General features: G+C 38.4%; 1 protein-coding gene across 2 annotated transcripts in view; it reads left to right on the forward strand.

The window, feature by feature from the left end:
• LANCL1 (LanC like glutathione S-transferase 1) overlaps positions 1-16945 on the forward strand; it is a 44102-nt gene extending 27157 nt beyond the window's left edge. For both annotated transcript variants that reach the window (XM_060016166.1, XM_060016167.1), the window contains exons 5-10: positions 6687-6822; positions 7371-7517; positions 9793-9975; positions 11893-12069; positions 13165-13237; positions 13849-16945. In XM_060016166.1, coding sequence (XP_059872149.1) covers positions 6687-6822; positions 7371-7517; positions 9793-9975; positions 11893-12069; positions 13165-13237; positions 13849-13925 — 793 coding nt within the window. In that variant the 3' untranslated portion in view covers positions 13926-16945. The remainder of the gene's footprint in view (positions 1-6686; positions 6823-7370; positions 7518-9792; positions 9976-11892; positions 12070-13164; positions 13238-13848) is intronic.
• The last annotated feature ends 4275 nt before the right edge of the window (positions 16946-21220 follow it).

Raw genomic sequence — 21220 nt, forward strand, 5'->3', positions numbered from 1 at the left:
GATTCCCACTATTCATTCTTATAAATTACTGTTAGAATAGCATTATCATTTCTGATTTTATTTGTTGAGGATCCCTCTGCTTTAGAGGTTCACAAGCTAGTCTCATTCAATGAATCACTCTTAACTTTCATAAAAATAAATTGTAGTGGCCTTTATAGTCTATTATTATAATGCCAGCCTCTCTCAAAATATGTACAGCCAAATAGTAATAGTTTGGTATGTGAAGGATGTTAATAGGCATTAAATGAAAACAAGAGTTGTGTATTCAGACACAGTGGGGAAACACTAATTAAACAAAGTTACATATGTGCCTTTACTGACTGCTCAGAGTGTTCAGTAGCTTTTATACTTGGGGGAAACCCAGGGGACTCTAGGGAACAGAATTTGCCACGCTTGTCATGTAGGCAGCCCTTTTTCCTCAGGACATCTTCAGGCCTGTGGTTCTAACACTCTTTGGGGAATAATACCATATATTAATACTGGTTTATTATAAAACACTCTTAAGAGAGTAAACTAAAATTTCTTTTTTTTTGATACCTTGGTATTGAAGGTGTTTTTCTTATTTATATCTTTTTTATTACATTTCAACAGTATTTTATTTATAGACTTGCTAAGGTTAAAAATATAAAATGTGGATCTATGATAGGAAATAGCCGGTTTGTGGATGCAGATTTAATTTTTTAGATTTCTAGAGTTCATGGCAGACCAGAAAGAAAAAAAGAATTATTTGTAAATTACTTTCACATCTCCTCCCTTTTAAGGGAAAAATTTCTAAGTCTTTTCAGTTCAACTTCAGGAAATCCAACATTACTTGATGTCATCCATTATTTAATAAACCTACTTACTTGTTTTACTTTCCACCTCACCTTTTTCCTCACATCACACAGCCCTTTCATATCACAGACACTCATATTCTCCGTGTGGTGTCTGTGTTGTGCTCTACTGCCAGCATAGTATTTCATCTTACCATTCCTGTATTTGCTTAATATAGTGGTCTTTCAGAATCATAATCTTGAGTTTTAGAAACCAAAAGGACCTTTGGGATTAATGAAAGTCTACTCCTTAGACAAACTGAAATCCAAAGAAATCAGTTTCCCTAAGGTAGGGGTTCTTCGCTTTGGAATTTTGAGAATCTTAGGGCTTCCAGAGGTATATAGAAAACCCCCAAACTGCATTCAACATGGAGAGAACATTTATTACACTTTTCTTGGAGGCGTCTGTGACTCCCCAAAAGGAGTGTGTGTGCATGTGTGTGCGATCATGTTCAAATTGTCCTGCAGTTGTCTGAAGCAAGTGTTGGGGAAGATAATAAATAGCACTAGTTCTTCCTACTGCTTGATTTATACTGTCCGTTTTCTCCCTTCCTTCTATATAGAGATAGCTGGTGTCACTACACAAATAAAGAGCATTGCCTGTTTTGTGCCCAGTTAAGTGACTATAGCATATAGCGTGCTTTGGGGCCAGCACTTAGAGTGATGAACACTTTGGCTTTCTGGTCAGAAAATGTTATACCCTGTTTCTTTTGTAGTGTGATGAGTAAGAAAAGGACTTCTTTTTAAAAAGTTACAAACTTTTGATGACAAAAGGCAAAAACTCTCCCAGTAACACCCTGGGGAAATATTGCTAGGAGTAGAACAGAATTATCCTGTTTTTATATGTCTTTTTTCTTCCTTCAGTGACTTGCCTCTTCTAAAGATCAGTTGCTATTAATATCAACATAGCAAAACAAATAAAGGAAGCTGCAATGATACGGGTTTGAGAGTTTCTGAAAACATATTAAATAACCATTTGATTGATAAATGCTGTCATTTCTTCATTTTATCTTAAGAATATAGCATGTAAAACATGGATTTAAAGTCCTGCTTTTAGTAATTGTCAGATCCAACTAATAAGTTTTATTTTTTATTTTTTTAGGGAACGTACCAACAGTTTTTTTCCTTTGTCTTTCTCTTTCTGACTTTGTTTTTAACGTTTATTGAAATATGGTTGATTTACAATATTGTGTTTCAGGTGTACAATAAAGTGATTCAGTTATATATATATAATATATATATTCTTTTTTAGAATCTTTTCTATTATAGGTTATTATAAGATATTGAGTACAGTTCCCTGTGCTACTTAGTAGGTCCTTGTTGATTATCTATTTTATATGTAGTAGGGTGTATATTTTGATCCCAAACTCCTAATTAATCCCTCCCCCCACCCTTTCCCCTTTGGTAACCATAAGTTTGTTTTCTCTGTCTGTGAGACTGTTTCTGTTTTGTAAATAAGTTCATTTTATCATTTTTTTAATTCCATATATAAGTGATATCATGTATTTGTCCTTCTCTGTCTGACTTACTTCATTTATAATAATAATCTCTAGGTCCAGCCATGTTGCTGCAAATGGCATTATTTCATTCTTCTTTATGGCTGAGTAGTATTCCATTGTATATATATATACCACATCTTCTTTATTCATTCATCTGTCACTGGACTCTTAGGTTGCTTGGTTGCTTCCATGTCTTGGCTATTGTAAATAGTGCACTATGAACATTGGGTTAGATACATGCAACTAATGAGTTTTAATGAATTTAAATACAGAAAAAATGGAATACTTCCTTCTTAAGTATTATTATAATGAGATGCACTGAACAATACTTTATTTTCGAGTATTTGAAAGGTACCTGCTATCAACTTCCCGGATGCAAATGTGTTTGGTTGCAAAATAATTGGTATGCTAGTTATATATCGCCACCTAGTGGTAATGCAGGTCATAGCATTGGCATATAAAGGAATGGTGTTTTCTAATTCAGTGGTTCAAACACATTTTATTTAGGTGAGAACATCATTGGAGTTAATGCAATATGCAATAATTGTTTTTATTAACTCCCATAGAGCAGAGTTTGTTTAAAAAATTGATAGTCATTTCCCTCTTTGAATAGTTCTTTCAATACCCTTTACAAAAATCCAGAGTGCTTTTCTATCTCTAAATTCTATACAGTTTGATACATTTATATTAAAACTCGATAATAAATTCTTATGAAAACTCTGAGATGTTCATTCTGTTTACTACAACAGTTAAGTCTGTATCTAGTAACAGATTTTATTAAGTTCTTAACATTACTGAGCTGCCAGTTCTGGTGTGAGAAAAAAATAGAATTTTTCTTAATAAATGTTATTAAGTCATTTAAAAATATTAGGGGTATTGTTTGTGTGTGTGTGTGTGTGTGTGTGTGTGTGTGTGTGTGTGTGTGTAGTATTGAAGTAGGAAAAAATGGTCCATAACCACCCAGATAACTCTGTTGGCACTGGGGGGAAAAAAAGTCAATCAAGGTATTACAAGCAAATTGAAAGCAACCTCTGACCACTGTGTCCCTATTCCTAACATAACCACTGTTCCACTGTGAGTTAAATGCCTGTGTTTGTAATAGAGAAAAATGCATGAGCCAACATTTGCATATTTAACCAATTTGATTGAGATGCCTCCATTTGTTGAGATATAATATGGACAAATTTAACTTTGTCAGTAACTGCAACCAGCCAAGCTTTTTCAAACCCCTCTTTCCTGTTGGGGAGTAAGTTCCCTTAAGGATGCTTTCATAACTTTTTCTCAGTCATTGTTTCATAACTGTAAGCCCTTTTTACTCACTAAAATCATCTCATTCTGCTTATTTAAACATGTCTTCTTCATTTTTAAGCCTAAGTGTTCCCCTCCCACCACAGGCTTGTGGAAGTGGGGAGGGAGGGGTTGGGAGAGGAGGATTGTTTTCTCTTTCACAAGTACCTTCCTTTCAGAGTTAGGACTCTCTACCTACTGATGTATAGCCTGGTGGTAGCAATTGTTAGGTTTTTGTTTTCTTGTTTGTAGATATTGGTTGCCTCCAGAGATTAGAGGTAGGGGCTATATACCCTCTCAGCTATCACCTTACCACTGAGTAAATGAAGGCACAAGCAGTTAACCAAACTCTACCAAATGTACAAACATTAGGAAGAAGACACACACACACACACACACACACACACACACACACACACACAATTGGTCCTCTGCCCTGTTCTTGTGGCTCAGAGAAAGCCACATCATCCTTTGACCCTTCTTAGATCTTACTCATCAAACGGTGCTAGAGCCCGTACCATCTCCCAGATGTCCCACCCATCTTCACCACTCATTCCACCAGTGAGATCCATTTTCTAACATTCCTTACTACACTTATTATCAAATCCTCTGGTGTAAATTTTGATAAAGTTATTTGAAGTGCCAAGTCTCTCTGAATGTTGACTCCTTGCTAGAATACTTCAAATATAACCAATCACTCCAGGGATATGATTTTTGATACTTCAAATGCTTATTAACCATTCTTAGTATATAAAGTTAAATAATATACATACACAGGCATCGTTTATACGTAACTACTTTAAAAATACATTTTTAAATCAGAAGAGACCATTCATTTTATAGATGAGAAATTTAAAGTATAGCAATTAAATAGCATGTTTAGTGTCATAAACTACCCGGTGACAAGGTCATTTTTTTGGTAAGGCTAATGTCCTTTCATTACTACTCTTTTCCAGAAATTCCCTGACTCTACCCCCCATACTTTTATAGTATACCAATATCATTTTGTCCAGTTTCACAAAAAATTAAATTGTTTTAATAATTTAAATGGTCTCACATTGAATTTATAGAATAATTGAAGGATAATTGGGATATGCTTTCAAAATTTCATGAAAAATGTATGTGATGAAAAATGTAGAATAGCAAGGACATTTTCCCTACCTATTTCCTGCCTCCCCCGACCAAAAAAAAAAAAGGTTCATTCTCAGAGTTCAGACTGCAAGTACAGTTGCGTCCCTGAGCTCTTATCCCTCTGTGAGCTCCCCCTACTTTCTGGTTCCCTGGTACTTCCCTTGTTGGTTCTCTGGATAGAAATCTGAGGCTTTGGTTATCCTACTCAGGCACACAGTTCCCACGAATGTGCCTGCATCTTGGGAGTCAAGTGATGGGGAGGCTAGAAGGAGAAGTGAGGCAATGGGCCTTCCCTCACCCCCTCACCCCTGGGACCACAGCCCCTCCAGTCAATGAGGACAGGTCCCTCCCTCAGAGTTTTGGCTCCTGTTGCCTTGGCTTCTGCTGCCACCATGAGATTGCTTGTGGCCTAGGGAGTGAAAGAACAGAAAAATGCAAATAAAGAAAAATGAGGTGTTTTACCCACTCTCTCTGATATTAAGAGTTCCCCTTCCTGGAGATAAAACTAAAGGGCTGGGGCTTCCCTGGCGGCGCAGTGGTTGAGAGTCCGCCTGCCGATGCAGGGGACACGGGTTCGTGCCCCGGTCCGGGAAGATCCCACATGCCACGGAGCGGCTGCGCCCGTGAGCCATGGCCACTGAACCTGCGCGCCCGGAGCCTGTGCTCCGCAACGGGAGAGGCCGCAGCAGTGAGAGGCCCGCGTACCGCAAAATAAAAAACCTAAAGGGCTCTTGCCGGGACTGTCTCCGTCAGCACTTTGATGCCCACTTCCAGGTTTCAGGCGGCACTGAGTTCAGGCCAGGGAAATACCAGAGGGGAAAATGTGGTAAACTCACCACTGATTTGGCAGTACTTCAGATTCTGGTCATCCCCATTCTGCCAGCTACTGGTTAGTTTTCAGGGTTCTCAGTAGCAGCTTCACACATTCTCTCTAGGTTTTGGAGCTACACATACTGACTGCGAGAGACAGGTTGGCATATGCTTAGTTACTCCACCTGACCTGGAACCAGAGCCGAAAACAACTTTTTTTTTTTTTGAGAAGTTTAACTGAGTCTATCAATAGGGAGCTAATAAATTATAATACATTCATTCAGTGGAATACTGTACAACTGTGATAAAGAATGAGATCACTCTGTATGTAATGCTAAGGAATGGTTGTTGAGATGTATTGTTAAATAACAAAGCCACAAAACACTTGGGGAAATATGTTTATAAATAAGTATATGTATTCGTATATGTGCATACAATAGTTCTAGGAATATACAAGATACTGGTAATCCTGGTTATTTCCAAAGAGAAGGAGTAATAGCTGGGAGACCGACTGATCCCTTTGTGCTGTCGGTATGTGCTACCGTTTGTGGTAACTCAGGCTGCTATACAAACACTTCAGCTAGGCCAGATGACATATTTAAGAAATAAGCAAGGGGATAACTAGGGTACAGCAGGCATTTCATTTTATGGAAATAGGCCCTTTGAGTGTTGCCTTAGTCCTTTCCTCAGACTGAATGTTATAATAGCCAGTGGGTCTTGGCTTCTCTGACCCCAACTGCTGGTCTCAGAGCATGCCTCCTTGAGGGGCTAGGGAGGCTGCAGGTGGTCCCAGCCACACTCATGTATTCCTTCATTCTTTGGACTTCTTATTTGTCAGTTCCATTGTGGGCTGAAGAAAAGAAATGTAGTTGATGGTTCATCTTTGAACCCTGATTATTACCCTTTGTGGTCTGGCCCAGCCCTCTTAGTATTTAAAGTATAACAATATATAGGTTATAATATGTAAGTATATTTAAATATTTTATATATTTTATTATATGTTTAAAATAATATAATAATTCCATATATGTGTATATATATAACTATATATATATTTTTGTGTGTTGTTTTAAACATATCATTTTTTAAGTATATATCTCTGCCTGGTCCCTTTTACATTATCTTAAGCATGTATTTTTATTCCCAGGCTAATTCACCTAAATAAGATTGATCCCCATGCTCCAAATGAAATGCTCTATGGACGAATGGGCTACATCTGTGCTCTTCTCTTTGTGAATAAGAACTTTGGAGTGGAAAAGATTCCTCAAAGCCATATTCAGCAGGTACTGCATTTTTGTGCTTTTTGGAGTCTTTTTAGGATCCCACCTACTATCTGCCTAAACTATTGGTTTTGTTTCCCTGGTTGGCACATCCCAGGTAGCTGGAAGGTAAGGTGTATCTTAACCTCTGAAGGTCAGGCATGATCAGAGAACCAGCAGCTTCACTTGGAGTGCTGCTGGAAACTGTATAGAGAGTGACTTGGACTAAGAAGTCCAGCTGCTCCATTTGAGAGTTTAGAGGCCATTCAGAGGAAAGTACGGGCCAGATTTCACCTCCAAGGTGCAGGTGTTCCTCTCGTATCTGAAGGAGCTTTGCTTTCCTTTGACAGGTGAATTCTTGTGAGCTGTAGTAGAAAGAGTTCAAAATCTTCCAGACTCTCCCTCTTTTAGGCAGAATAATCCCATGTGCTTCTCTGAGTACAGAAGCAAACTGTGCCTGTCCATGGCCATCAGGTGGTGTCGAATTTGCCATGTTCTCCAGTGCCTCTTAGCAAAAAGTTCCTTGGCGCCATTCTCGTTCTTTCCTTATTTTGGTCAATTTCTCCCTGCAGATTTGTGAAACAGTCTTAACCTCTGGAGAAGACCTAGCTAGAAAGAGAAACTTCACAGGAAGGACTCCACTGTTGTATGAATGGTACCAAGAATATTACGTGGGGGCCGCTCATGGCCTGGCAGGAATTTATTACTACCTGATGCAGGTAAGAGGGGATGATGATGGAGCTAGAATGTGATTCCTGACTGTACTGTCTAGGGTGAGAAGACAGGTGCTTCAGCTCTATTTTTTCATTCTGCCAACCACTGCATCACTCTCCTGGTAATCACCTGGCCTAGGTAAACAGGGACAGTGCTTGTGAAAGTGCATTTAAAGTGTGTAAACATAAAAGCCAGTGTGCTTTGAGATGATTGATTTGTAGGTGAGCACACTTGCCCCACCTCACGCCGCTTGTGCAGACTAAAGTGTTTTGACCTATTCTTTTAGATGAAGTGCCTTCTGCTCTGCTCTTCTCTCAGCAGATGCCTTGAATTAGTATTATCCACACTATAAGGCACAACCCATTGAAACAAATTTCAGGAGTAAGAACAAAATCAGTAGAAAACAAAGGAGAATATGCTGCCTAAAGCTCAGTTAGAGAGCAAAACTAAGGAGCCTTTTCGGTGGATTTTGTGTAACTTACCTGAAAAATAGCTGAATATGCCATGCTCAACGGTTCTTCGGATCTAAAACTATTGGGGGACATCAGCCAAAGCCAAATAGACTAAGGGCAAATAGAGTTTACTGCATCAGGCATAACCCGGAAAGGGAGGTCAGAAGAGGGCTTCTCATGAGAGCATCATTTCCAGGGGCTTGTTTAACTCTCCTTAAGGAGAAATCGGCACTTTGTGTAAGAATAAGAATTCATGGGAAAAGAATATTGAATTTTTAATGATGGTAAAGGTGCCCCCCTCAACTTCCCAAAGTACAGTGTGGCATAAAGAAAAGTGTTTCATTGATATGTTCCACAAGAGTGGTTGGATATAAATACCAGTAGCTGGTTGAGTAGCTGGCTATAATAATGCAAAATCAACATCAGACCTATCCTCTCCCTATAACTAAACAAGGACAACAAAGCTGAAAAACAGGGTTATTATTGCTTTTCAATGCAGAGTCACTGAATGTTAGTGGCAGTAGGAGACCAGCTCTTGTATTTATTCTGCACTTCTCAATTCAGAGTTTTATAATTAGGGGTTTTGACAATTCAGACTTAAATTCCTTTACTTTTCTGGCACACTCCCTTGTTGGCTCTCTATTTCCAGAAGTAAATATAGATTCTTGAAAGTTTTGGGGAAAGAAGAAAAACCTTGAAGTTTCAAGGTGAATTAGAATCACACATGTTAATGACTGGATGGCCTCATGACCTTTCTTTGAAGCAGATCATCAGGTGTCTTACCCTCTGCCTCCATGTGTTGGTTGTAGTAAGAAACCTGGAAACCCAAGTATTGAATTTTCCATTTGCACATAATTATCTATTTGAAATGATTTAATTTTTAATCCTAAAAGTACATTCTGGTAGGTGCCTATGTATCAACATAAAACATTATTTTTAGGCCATTTTGGATAACTTCTGCAAGTTTGAGGAGAATCCAGTCATTCAACTCTAGAGTTTTAAACTGAGCTTGAACAATATTCTTTGGGTAAAGTGAAATCTAAATGTGCCCTAAAGAACTTCGTTGCATGTTCGGTATCTGTGAGCGCCTTATGGTCGGTATCTCCTCGTTCCCTGCCGCCTCTGCTTCACAGCACTGCCTCCCTCTCATCCCAGGTGCTCGCCCCCTGCCTGGCAAAGACAAGACTGAATTTGTTGTTTAAAGTGTGAGGTGCATTGAATTAAGACCAGGACCAAAAGGAGAAACTAAAAATTGTATCAAAAATGAAGGCTCATATGCCATATGGCAGCGAGTCCTATAAATCCATACATTGTTGTATCAAAATAATCCTTCATAGGTATCAGTCCCAGATCTTTTGCAGAAAGGCTTAATCTAGAGTCACACCAATGCGGGATCTAGATCCCAGTTCTCCCAACTTGTTAGCATCCTCTCCTATTGGAAATATCACCTATCACTTCTCTAAATGCAAGTTGTGCCTGGTTTGTCTAATGCATCTCTTTGTGGTCTTTAAAGTGTATTTAAGGTATCAGAACCTTAGGAAACTTCTCATACCCTCACATTCTTAAGCATTGGCTTTGGAAAATTATTCATATGTATATAGATAACAATAAATATCGAAAAATAATACGTACATAAGGCTCCAAGTATTAACTGATAGCCTAATTTTAGTTTGGACCAATAGGTAAAAAAATTGGATGGAATCCAGAACCTCTTAATGACTTTCAGTTCATTTTGGTCATGTTCTCCTTCTTATTTAAAACTCATCCCTGAGCCTTAGGAAGGTCTGTTTGTTTCCGCAGAACTGATAATTCCCTTTCTTGTTTTTAGCCCAGCCTTCAAGTGAGCCATGGGAAGTTACATAGTTTGGTCAAGCCCAGTGTAGACTATGTCTGCCAGCTTAAATTCCCTTCTGGCAATTACCCTCCTTGTGTGGACGATACTCGGGATCTGCTAGTCCACTGGTGCCATGGTTCTCCTGGGGTAATCTACATGCTCATTCAGGCCTATAAGGTACCGTGAATTTTCTCATTTTTAGAAATAAATTGGAAAACATAATATAAAATTCTATAATTTAAATTAGTTTTCTGTATAATTCTTGAACAATATATAGACAAACCATTTGTTGGACCTAAAATCACTTTGCTGTATGCATTAGAATTCATTTTCACAGTATCCATCTGTACCACAGCATGCATTATTTCATAGAACAGGGGACTGCTTCACGGACAGGTAGAGGAGCCAAGATTAGCATCAGTGGCAGAGCCAAGATAAATATCCCAGGAGCTCAATTAAAGATAGAAAGAATCTCCTTGGGCATTGCTGGTGGGATGTAAAATGGCAAAGCTACTGTAGAAAGCAGTTTGGCGGTTCCTCAAAAAATGAAACACAATTAACATATGATCCAGCTGTTCCACTCCTAGGTATATATACCCAAAAGAAGTAGAAACAAGGTTTCAAACAGATACTTGTACAGCAGTGTTCCACAGCAGCATTATTCACAGTAGCCAGAAAGTAGAAACAATCCAAGTGTCCATCAACAGATGAATGGATGGACAAAATATGTTGGATACATACAATGGACTATTATTTAGCCATGAAAAAGAATTAACTTCTGATCCATACTACAACATGCATGAACCTTGTAAACATTATGCCAAGCGAAGTAAGCCATATCCAAAAGGACAAATACTGTAGGATTCCACTTATATGATGTGATGGTTAACATGAGATATCTAGAACAGGCAAATTCATAGAGAGTAGAATAAAAGTTACTAGGGGCTGGGAGGGTGAGAATTATTGCTTAATGGGTACGAAGTTTCTGTTTGGAATGTTGAAAAAATGTTGGCAATAGATAATGGTGATGGTTATACAACATTGGGAATGTAATTAATACCACTGAATGGTCCACTTTAAATGGTTAAGATGGTAACTTTTATATCTGTATTTTACCATAATTTTAAAAATTCAAGTATCACTTCTAAAAAGCATGCTATGACAGAGCCATAATCGAAGAAGAAAAGGTTTTTCTTTGAGGGGGAAAAAAATGGAAGTAAACCAAGATATCTATGTTCATTGGTGCCCGTTCTACAAATTACAAATCTATAGACTCTAAATAGGGACTGGCATCTCATGGCCTAAGTAAGCGTTTAGTATATCAGATTTTGCCTTCAGGAAGCTAAATATAATGCACAAACTTTTAAACTGTCTTATTCTACTTCTCTACTGCAATGAGATATTAAAAATGTCAGGAATTCCCAAGCGGTCCAGTGGTTGGGACTCCATCCTTCCACTCTAGGGGGCACAGGTTCCATCCCTGGTCAGGGAACTAAGATGCCACAAGCCATGCAGTGTGACCAAAAGTAATAATAATAATAATAATAATAATAATAATATTTTTAAACCTTTGATCAAGATATAGGAGGCCACAATAGATTGTTAAGACGTATCTATTTTTCTGAAAAGTATAGTGTTTTATAATCAAATCAGTTTTTGTAATCAATTTGATAAACAGTTTCTTCTCCAGTGTATAAAGAAACTTTCTAGTAGTGAAGGGTATCATTGTTAGAGAAAAGACAGTGTTTATTCTTTGGAAATTGACTAACGATAACAGCAAGTTGCAAGTAAATAAGGCTACTTCACCAATAACACCCGCACACGCAAACATACATACATATAAAACTTACACCATGCAGACAAGGTCATGCCCAGTTATGTATTTAAAAACAAAAAAAAAACCTAGTGAATTCTTGTAATTTGTCCCCACTGATAAAACACATCTCTCTGTCTCTGTATTCCTACCCTTCCTTGCCGAGGCACCTCCCTGTCTCCTCCCTTACCCTGTCTCCCTTTCTCTCCTATCAGGAAGGAAGGTCAGTGGAGGTTTCTTTTCTATCCCTTGTAATAAAACTATGTCCCTTGACCCTGCAGGTGTTCAAAGAGGAACGGTATCTCAATGATGCCTATCAGTGTGCTGATGTGATCTGGCAGTATGGCTTGCTGAAGAAGGGGTACGGGCTGTGCCACGGCGCTGCAGGGAATGCCTACGCCTTCCTGTCACTGTACAACCTCACGCAGGACGCGAAGTACCTGTACAGGGCCTGTAAGGTAGGAGTCAGAACCGCTGAACAGAATGCACCTTTGCACAGGAGGCTGTAGAAGTGTCTCTAGTTAATCTGATTTAATTCATTTATTTTTTTACACCATAAGTCTATAGAACAAACACAGTTTAAGAAAAACCTTCAAAAGCTATTCAGTTGGTCATTTGTAGAGATGTGGATGGACCTAGAGAGTGTCATACAGAGTGAAGTAAGTCAGAAAGAGAAAAGCAAATATCATATAATAACGCATATATGTGGAATCTAGAAAAATGGTACAGACGATCGTATTTGCAAGGCAGAAATAGAGACACAGACGTAGAGAACAAATGTATGGGTACCAAGGGGGGAAGGGGGGGTGGGAGGAATTGGGAGACTGGAATTGACACATATACATTATTGATACTATGTATAAAATAGACAACTGATGGGAACATGCTGTATAGCACAGGGAACTCTACCTAATGCACTGTGGTAACCTAAATGGGAGGGAAGTCCAAAAGGGAGGGGATATCTGTATGTGTGTGGCTGATTCATTTTGTTGTGCAGTGGAGGCTAACACGACATTGTAAAGCAACCATACTCCAATAAAAATTTTTTAAAAAGGAAAAGAAAAGAAAATGAGAGAAGAGGGCATTGGTGGGGCAGTTCTATAAACAGGACTGCCTTAGTTAGTTATTTAGAACTTTGGACTACCCATGTGTCATTAAATGTTTTGCTGTGGAAGAAAAAAATTTTTAATCAAAAAATAAAAATTTAAAAAGCTATTCAGTTGAATTAGCTTTTTTTTTGTTTTTTTTTAAAGGACATAAATCTACTCAGCAGCATTTGTGGTGGGGTTGGAAGAGTGCTGGGAGATGTAAGGTGGTTTTGTTCCTCTCTTTCTTCTCTGATAACCTTGGAGATGGCTCAGACAGCTCATTAAATTCCTCCCATGCTTCATTCGTACTCTCTTTTAGACCGTCCATTTCTCTGCATCAGCCCCTTTCTCTGCCTTGAAGATAGTTTTTGACTTTTCAGAGTAAATGTTAGAGACAATCTCTGTCAACTTTTAGGGGTCTCTAGAAGAAATCACTTCAGTAATTTAACTTGGTCTCATTTTCAGTTCGCTGAATGGTGCTTAGATTATGGAGAACACGGATGCAGAACACCAGACACCCCCTTCTCCCTCTTTGAAGGTATTTTTCACACGTTACTTACTTGCCTTATAATATCAGCATCTGCTTCTCTGCTTAGGAATTAATGTATCTTAATTTGAGTTTTGTCAACAAATTAATTTCATAGTTATTTCTTAAACTGCTTCTTTATTTCCTAATACAATAACTCAGTATTAAAAATCAGTTTTTTTATGGACCACCATGGACCCAATAGTAGTAGTTATTATGGTGACTACTGTTTATGGAGCCAGGCACATGCTGGGCATTTTGCAGATGTTTTATCATAAATCATCGCAGCAAAAATATACATTATTCCTCATGTCACAGATGAGGTTCCTGAGGCTCAGACAGGTAAATGGGGCCACGGTGAAGGAGCTCACATATGGTAACTGGCAGGGCCATGCCTTGAACTTGTCTGGCTCCGCTTTCCCTCCTGTCTTCCACCTGGGTAAAGAGGCTGAGCCTCTCACTCGTGATCTTGTCTAACAAGCTGCAACATATATAAACAGGTGCCCACTTCATTTAAATCATTTAAGTTAATATCATAATGTCGTTTATGCTGCAAAATGAAGCCAGTCTATAATACATTCATCATTTGGTGTAATAACTTGTGCCTGTTTCTTTTCCTTCAGGAATGGCTGGAACAATTTATTTCTTGGCTGACCTCCTAGTGCCCAAGAAAGCCAGGTTTCCTGCATTTGAACTGTAAGAGGAAAGTCCCCCCAGTGCAACTCACTGCATGAGCCTTTCTGTATATCATACCTGGGCTAAAGCAACAATAGAGTCAAACTGTGTACTTGATTTAGTTGATTTTTTTTTTCAGAATATGTCTTTAATTCAGTTCCTTTTTTATTATTTACTTTTATTTTAAAATATCCAGGGAAATCTAAATTAACTTCAGTTTATCCTAAAGGGAGGACAGGTGATATATGTACAGTATTTTGAGGGCATATATGCATATATTTCAGAACTTGGAGGCAGTCGTATTCTTACTAAAGCTTATGAATATAACCGTCTGTTACAGTTCTAAAAATGTTTAAAACAACTAAATGTAGATAAATACATGCTTATCGCTGGATATTGACCTCCACCTCTTCCCTTTAGTATTTTTTTTTATGACAGTTTTATGACTTTGCTTTTCTCTAAGTGGTTGATAATGAAAGGGGACAAAAATATAACTATATGCTTCCAGGGCAAAAATTGCAAGAGTTGCCAACTGGGCTAGGGACCTAAACACCCTTTTTCAAATTCACAATGCTTATTTAAACTAGAGATAAACATACTTTCAAATTTGCCTCTTCTTGTTAGTAGAGCATCCAGGCTCTATAATCCAACATCTTTATCGAAAACTTCTGAAATGTGATGGTCATTGTATGAAAATTCTGATTTGAAAGTTATTTCAAGATAAGCTAACAAAAAGTTTGTTTTCTCCAAATAAGCTAGTATGTTTTGGAACTACTTATGTATATTTGTTTCTTCTTTGGGATTAGTGTAAGATCGGGAAATGAGATTTCTGTGTGTAAATATATTATGACCTAGGATTTGAGTCCACCCTTTCTGACTGACCTTCTAAATTCTGATTTGTGTTTTACTTACTTTGCAATGACTATGCTTTATAAAGCGTTGGCTGCTTGGTACAAGCCATAAGATGTTTTCCTTCCTATCTATCTAGATGTTGATCTTTTCACTAAATAGTAGAGCATTCTACTTGTTTAAAAAGGGGGGGGAGGGCTGCTATATTGCAAAATCGCTAAGCTTTCCATAGAAATGCTGGTTCCTGAGAAGGTATTATCCAGTGATTATTCTTAGAACAAATGGCTTTTGTCCCTTTGCATAGCCTAGGCTTTAACACTCATCCATTTCTGAGCCCTCAGGATCGGGTGCTGATAAGGTAGGTGAGGAATCCCTGGTGCTTCAAATTCTGTACAAGTGTTTTGACTCATCAGCTCCCATTCTTCCTCCTCCTTCCATTGCTGACTTTCCCAGGCTTGTTTTGTCTTTTCTATGTATTTTGACTGATTTTGAAACATTTTGCTGCTTTTAAGAAAACAGGCTCTAAGAATTTTTAATGTGCCTATTTCACAGCTTTCTCGGTCACAAAAACATGCTCTTTTTATTGGAACTTTGAACCAAATCCCCACTGAGTATATGTTGGTTCCTGTGGATAGCAATCCCCTATTCTTTTCCATTTAGCACCAAAATAGCTAATATTATTGGCAATTGCCTGACCCTTTAAAGGCTACTGACAGTAGGATCTAAAACACAGCCCACTGCTCAGTTCCCAGGATTAGCTTATTCCTCTGTGACTCATGCTAGTCAGGGACAACCTTGTGCCTCTCAGATTTTGAAGTGTTGCTGGCAAGCTGTGTGCAAGCTGTGCCTTTCTCGTGAACATTTCACATGAACAGTGTCAGCATCCACAGGAAAGCTAACCTGCCTTTGGATGGGTGTCCAGCTTGAAAGAATAGACCCCGTTTGGTTTAAATGTCTTACTGTACTGTACCTGCACTTTTAGCTACTATAGTTACTAACCAAGGGAAAAAGAACAAAACACTTTCTCTTAACCAGAGGAGACTGATCACAGTGCTTCAGCAAACATCTTAATTTAACCCCAGGAAGACATCAAGGCAGGGAGAAGAACATTTTGAATAAGATTCTTATTCCTATTGGGATCGCTGTTTAGCTCCTGCCATCCCTTAACAGATTTATCAATGCAAACACAAGTCAGTTTTCATTGTTTACTTTAGCTTTGTAAGTTATTAAACTGGCAGGATTTTATATTTGTGCCATTGTTTGTTTTATTTATGTTTAAGAGCTCAGAACGTTTGATAGGATTTTAAACTCAGGCAAAGGCTATAAAACTCAGACTAATACCCTAACACCATGGTAGAAACTGAAATTTTTACACTAGTTTCTTAGTTTTGAAAGGAAGAGGCATCATTTCAGCTCTATTTCTGTTACATCATTTTTCCCTCAGATATTTTTCTTTTTGTTAGAAAACAGAACAAGATGAAAAACTGTGCAAAATTGCTTCCCAGAAAACTCAGAAATATCTTTTATCTCCATGTAAAGACTAGGTAGTGAAACCTTAAAACCTTGTCAAGCAGTATTCATTTATCCTGTCGTGTGTTTCTATGAACGTCACGATCAGTTATTTACGTCAATCCTATTGGTCCCATCAAGAAGTCAGTCTTTAATCCTTAGAGTCATTTGACCCTCTTTCATCTTTGATGTCACTTCCAATTATTTGGCATCAAAAGCCTTCACGGTAGGTAGAGTTTTAGGTAAAAGCGGCCGTTTTCTGTCTTATTACAACTTCCCCGCATAACTTGAGAGGTATACTTTGCTCATAAGTCCTCAGGTTAATTGGTGTCTAATCTTATAATGCCCTGCCTTCTCTTGACTGAGTTTGAAATACAAAACGTGAAGAGTAAACATTAATTCATCTACTCCTTTGGCTACTTGAACTCATCTATAATCCTTTGTTATCCATACTCAATTCTGACTTCACCGCTGCTCCCCCTAAATAGGTCAGAGCACCCCACTTCTGTATTGTTAAGCTGTAGAAGAACTGTTTCTCTCCTACAGGTACAAAACAAAGTAGGATATTCAGGGATCCTACGCCAATGTTATATTGCCATTTATTGGAAAGGGCTGGAATTGTATGTATTTCTGTGTTCCGTAAAGGATTTGACTTAACTGCTTCTCAATAAAATTTTATTAGGACCATATATTGTCACGTGCTTCTTGTTTGCTTTGGTTTAAACTTAAGAAATATATTTCTTCAATGGCTTTTTCTTTATGCGCTCATTCCCTAGGGTTTGTCCCTGACTTTTTCTTCTTTGTTGGGTCAAACAAGATTTGAAGTACTTCATGAAGGTAAAAATTTATTAGAGGAAAATATTTAAAAATCTGATCATTATAGAATTAGGAAGAATCTACTAGGCTTCAAGCAAAGCAGTATATCAACCAGCTCATACATATGAGAATCCACTCTGAGGTTAGTAACTAAAGGTCTCATTCTAGAAATCGATTTCCCTGCTGACCAGTTCTGAAAGGAACTTTGACTAGAGGGGGAGATTAAATGGGGCATAATTATAAAGTGTATGTGCAGATGTTGGAAAGGAGTTCTGCTGAATCCCCTGGCATGACTGTACTACTTCTCTTCATGACACAGCTATTCAGTGTCACTTAGCACACCAAAATTTGCCAAATTATAAAATACTTGTTTCCATCCCCATATTACATTTTGTCCCCTGGTACATATGATTAAAATGCCTTTCATTCCCCTTGTCAGTGGTTTGAATGACTCACAACACTAAGGATAAATGCACAGTTAATTTTATTTTGCTCCTTTGAGTAAAGGTATAGATGATGGCATCACATCTTTAGATGTGGGCAAGGGGGTGTGGAGAGGACAGTGCTTTGTAGAGGCCACCCAGAAACCCCAGAGTGATGCTTGGAGCATTCTCCCTAACTCTCCACAAGATGACATTTCAATTGGTAAGGACAGCTAGCTCTGTTCTCAGGTTTACCATTCCCCGGCTCATCTTCTACCAGAAGAAAAATAATGACAAGCACTTTAAGTTGCACCACAGTTGTAACCTCATGAGCAAACAAAACTTGAAGAAGCAGTTCATCTCCTGCGACTTACCTATAGTAGTTTATTTTTTCCTAAACTTTGCATTAGAAAAGGCCTTTGCCTCCCTGCTTCTCATACTCTCTGAATAGAATAATAATTGTTGTGTCATTTCTTCTTTCCCAAGACAGTTCCCACTGTGGATTCAGTGTCATTATAAAGCCTCATGTATTCTCTACTCTTATAAGCATCATTTAAAGTGAGAAAAATCTACAAGTCAGTCCCCTGATAATTTGCTTTCGCATTGTGTTTCCCATTCAAATTCGCCCTCTTACTTCTGAAGCTGAGGGTCAATTAACGAGGCAAGAGAACACTGGGCTTTTTTACAGTGGAGAGCATGTTGGCTTCATTGGTCCCATTATGTAAGCTTTCCAAACACTATTTTCTAGAAGCCGTGTGCTAGCGCATCCTCTGGGACTGACTTGACAGTTCTGTGAGTAATGAAAGCAAGCGGCAAACACAGTCAGCCAAGAGGTGAAATAACGAGGACAGATGAATGGATGGTAGCAGGACTGCTGCTGATAGCCAACCAGTTTAATTTCACATTTCTACATTATGTTAACTCTTCATCCACATGCAAATTACAACCATGGTGACGTTACATCTGCAGCTAACGTTCTGTAAGGCACTTAGTCATTGTGCAGGGAAAGGCAGGACTCTTGATAAATCAGTTTATAAAGCAGTGTCACAGTTACCTAATTTCTCTTCTCTAATGGAGCTGGGATATTGAGAAAGGTATTTGTAACCGGAAAAACCCTGATATGGCTCACGGTGAAAGTTGATGGTTAATATTGATTGTTCTCTGAGGATATGGCATTCAGGAATTAACATCACCCCCTTGCTGGTATTATAATCCGAAGTGCTGGCACTGTTTATATGCTGCAGACATGTCATTTTATTTAATAATGCCATGAGCAATGCTTTAGAACCATTTTATCCCCCAAATTCAATGAATGTGTATGTTGCATGCGAGACGCCTGGCAGGGGATTCTGTGTGCATAAGATATACATCCCCACTCTGACAGCTCAGAGTCTGGTGAAGAAGACAGGTAAAGAGACAAGCAATTACAAGGAAATGTTTTCTAATATTGCTGTTAACTCCCCAGTTAACTCTCCAGCTAGTCTTGCCCTTGTTCCACAGATTTCAAGTACATCCAAGTCTCTCCTGTGACCCATGTTTTCTGGCTGTATTTGTAGATACTGGAGTTCAGTACTCCTCCAGAGAGAAGGCACTTAAAAGCCACTCAGGCAGTGCAGAAGCACTCAAGAGTTCTTTCATGTGGACCACCTTGGTGACGAGCAAGGCGGAGGGAAATCTGAGAACGAAAAGTCACTTGCCCCCAAAATTGCTTGCGCTTAGTTGAACGACTTCTCAAAAACTCCCAGCATTAGGTTAGTTAATGATTTAGGTTAAATCCATTTCCTTTAGGAATCCTGTAAAAATGCAAATATTTTTGAAGAGCTAGTTCATCCATCTGTGATATATCGCATCTTCGTAAATGGTTCATGACGTAGCAATTAACTTGAAGAACTTTAATCCAAACAATGTTAATTGTACTGCTAGAATATGATAGGTACCTCATTTAGCTAGGATTAGGAAGATAAGGTGATGCATGCTTTCAGCCAAAGACTCAAACAAAAGACTGTTGAAATCAGGCGATAGATATAAACAAGTGATTGCAATGCGATTCGGAACCTCATCAGGACTGGCTTTTAGTGAGTAATCAAAGGGGGAAGATAGTGTGTGAGAGTCACGTAAACTTGTATAAAGAAACATTGCGGTCAGGGCTTCACCACCATCTATGCATACAGATCATTGGGAATCTTGTTAAAATGATTCTAAAATGCCAGTGTGATGGGACCTAGGAGTCTGCATTTTTAACAAGCTCCCAGACGATGCCCATGCTGCTGGCCACAGAGCCTTTGAGTACCACGGGACTAGACAATGCACCATGGAATCCCGACTCAGTACAGAAGAAGGAAGTAAATTCAGGAGTTGGCTGACGAGTTGAGAGAATTGACGTTTGTGATCAAAGAGCACATGCACTAATAGCAAGAGCATGAAAGAGCTGGAATGATTGGAGTCTGATTTCTGATGTGACACGATTCCAAATAATGTCAAGGCAAGGAGTACAGTCTTGAGGTGATCAGTTTTCTGTGATAGTGACTGTAGCAAGTGAAAGAAATGGACTTGGAACAAATATGTGTTTATAATTTTAATGGAAAAATTGCCAAGGATTTGGAATCTTTCAATCCAAAGAGTCATAACCTTCTGGTAATATGAGAATCATGTGGAAGATAATCTAGACTAAATAATTAATTTGAGTCATCTGGAATCAATGCTTGTATGAGGAAAATTAGACCCTTCTGCCCTTGTTTAGAATTTAGAAGGAGCCATGATTAGCCAGCCAACTGTTAAAGGTGTTTGAATAGAAAAGCAGATCAATCACACTCCTTTCTCCATTTTTTTTTCTTAGCGTGTTCTGAGTAGTAAATGTACACCAGAGGCGTCATCTACCCTTACTTGCCATCATCTGTCATTTGCCATGTTTCCTAAATGAGAATTTCATGAAGTGATGTGGGTCTGTAGTGCCACAGAGGTCATCTATACAGGGATACTTCCGTGCATAAGAACAGGGCTCAACCAGGAAGCTTAGAAACATCATTAGAAACAGGAAAAACCCATTAGTTCTCAACTCCTAAACTGAAAGGCTTATACAGGTGAGTCTGGTCAGATACTCTTGTTCACATAATCGTATTCCCTGCATGTTCTATACCAGGAATTGATCCAAGATTAGATGACTCACATAACCAATGCATTTTCTACCACTTATTTCAGTGAATGGACAGCATGTTTTATCTTTCACCAGTTCTCACCTGCCCAGTTAAAAATTAGTTTCATTCACACATTATTGAAATATGTTAAAAGAACCTCTGTAGTTCTGGCTTTGATGGTCTTTTCTTCCGTTTCCTTGAAAAAGCCAAATTTATCATCTTTCTACCTGTCATTTCTTCAAGTTGACCTTCTGCTGAGTTTCCTAATTCAGTTAATGATGTTACTAACTACCAGGGTGCTCAAGTCAAAAAGTGTGAATTAACATTCTCAGACTGTTGGTTTCCAAAGTGCAGTCTCTGGCCCAGCAATGTTAATTAGCATAACCTGGAACTTGTTAGAAATGCAAATTCTAGGACCCAACAAAGACCAACTTAAGTCAGATATGCTGATATAGAAAGCAATCTGCTTTAACAACCCCAGGTGATTCTGATCACAGTCAAGTTTGAGAAAAATTAAATTTAAAAATAATGAGGTTAACATTATACTGTAGACATTTAATTTAAAATTTAGTGGTTTCAGTTTTCTGTTT

The sequence above is a fragment of the Delphinus delphis genome, chromosome 7, assembly GCF_949987515.2.
Source record: "Delphinus delphis chromosome 7, mDelDel1.2, whole genome shotgun sequence".
In the NCBI taxonomy this organism is placed as follows: domain Eukaryota; kingdom Metazoa; phylum Chordata; class Mammalia; order Artiodactyla; family Delphinidae; genus Delphinus; species Delphinus delphis.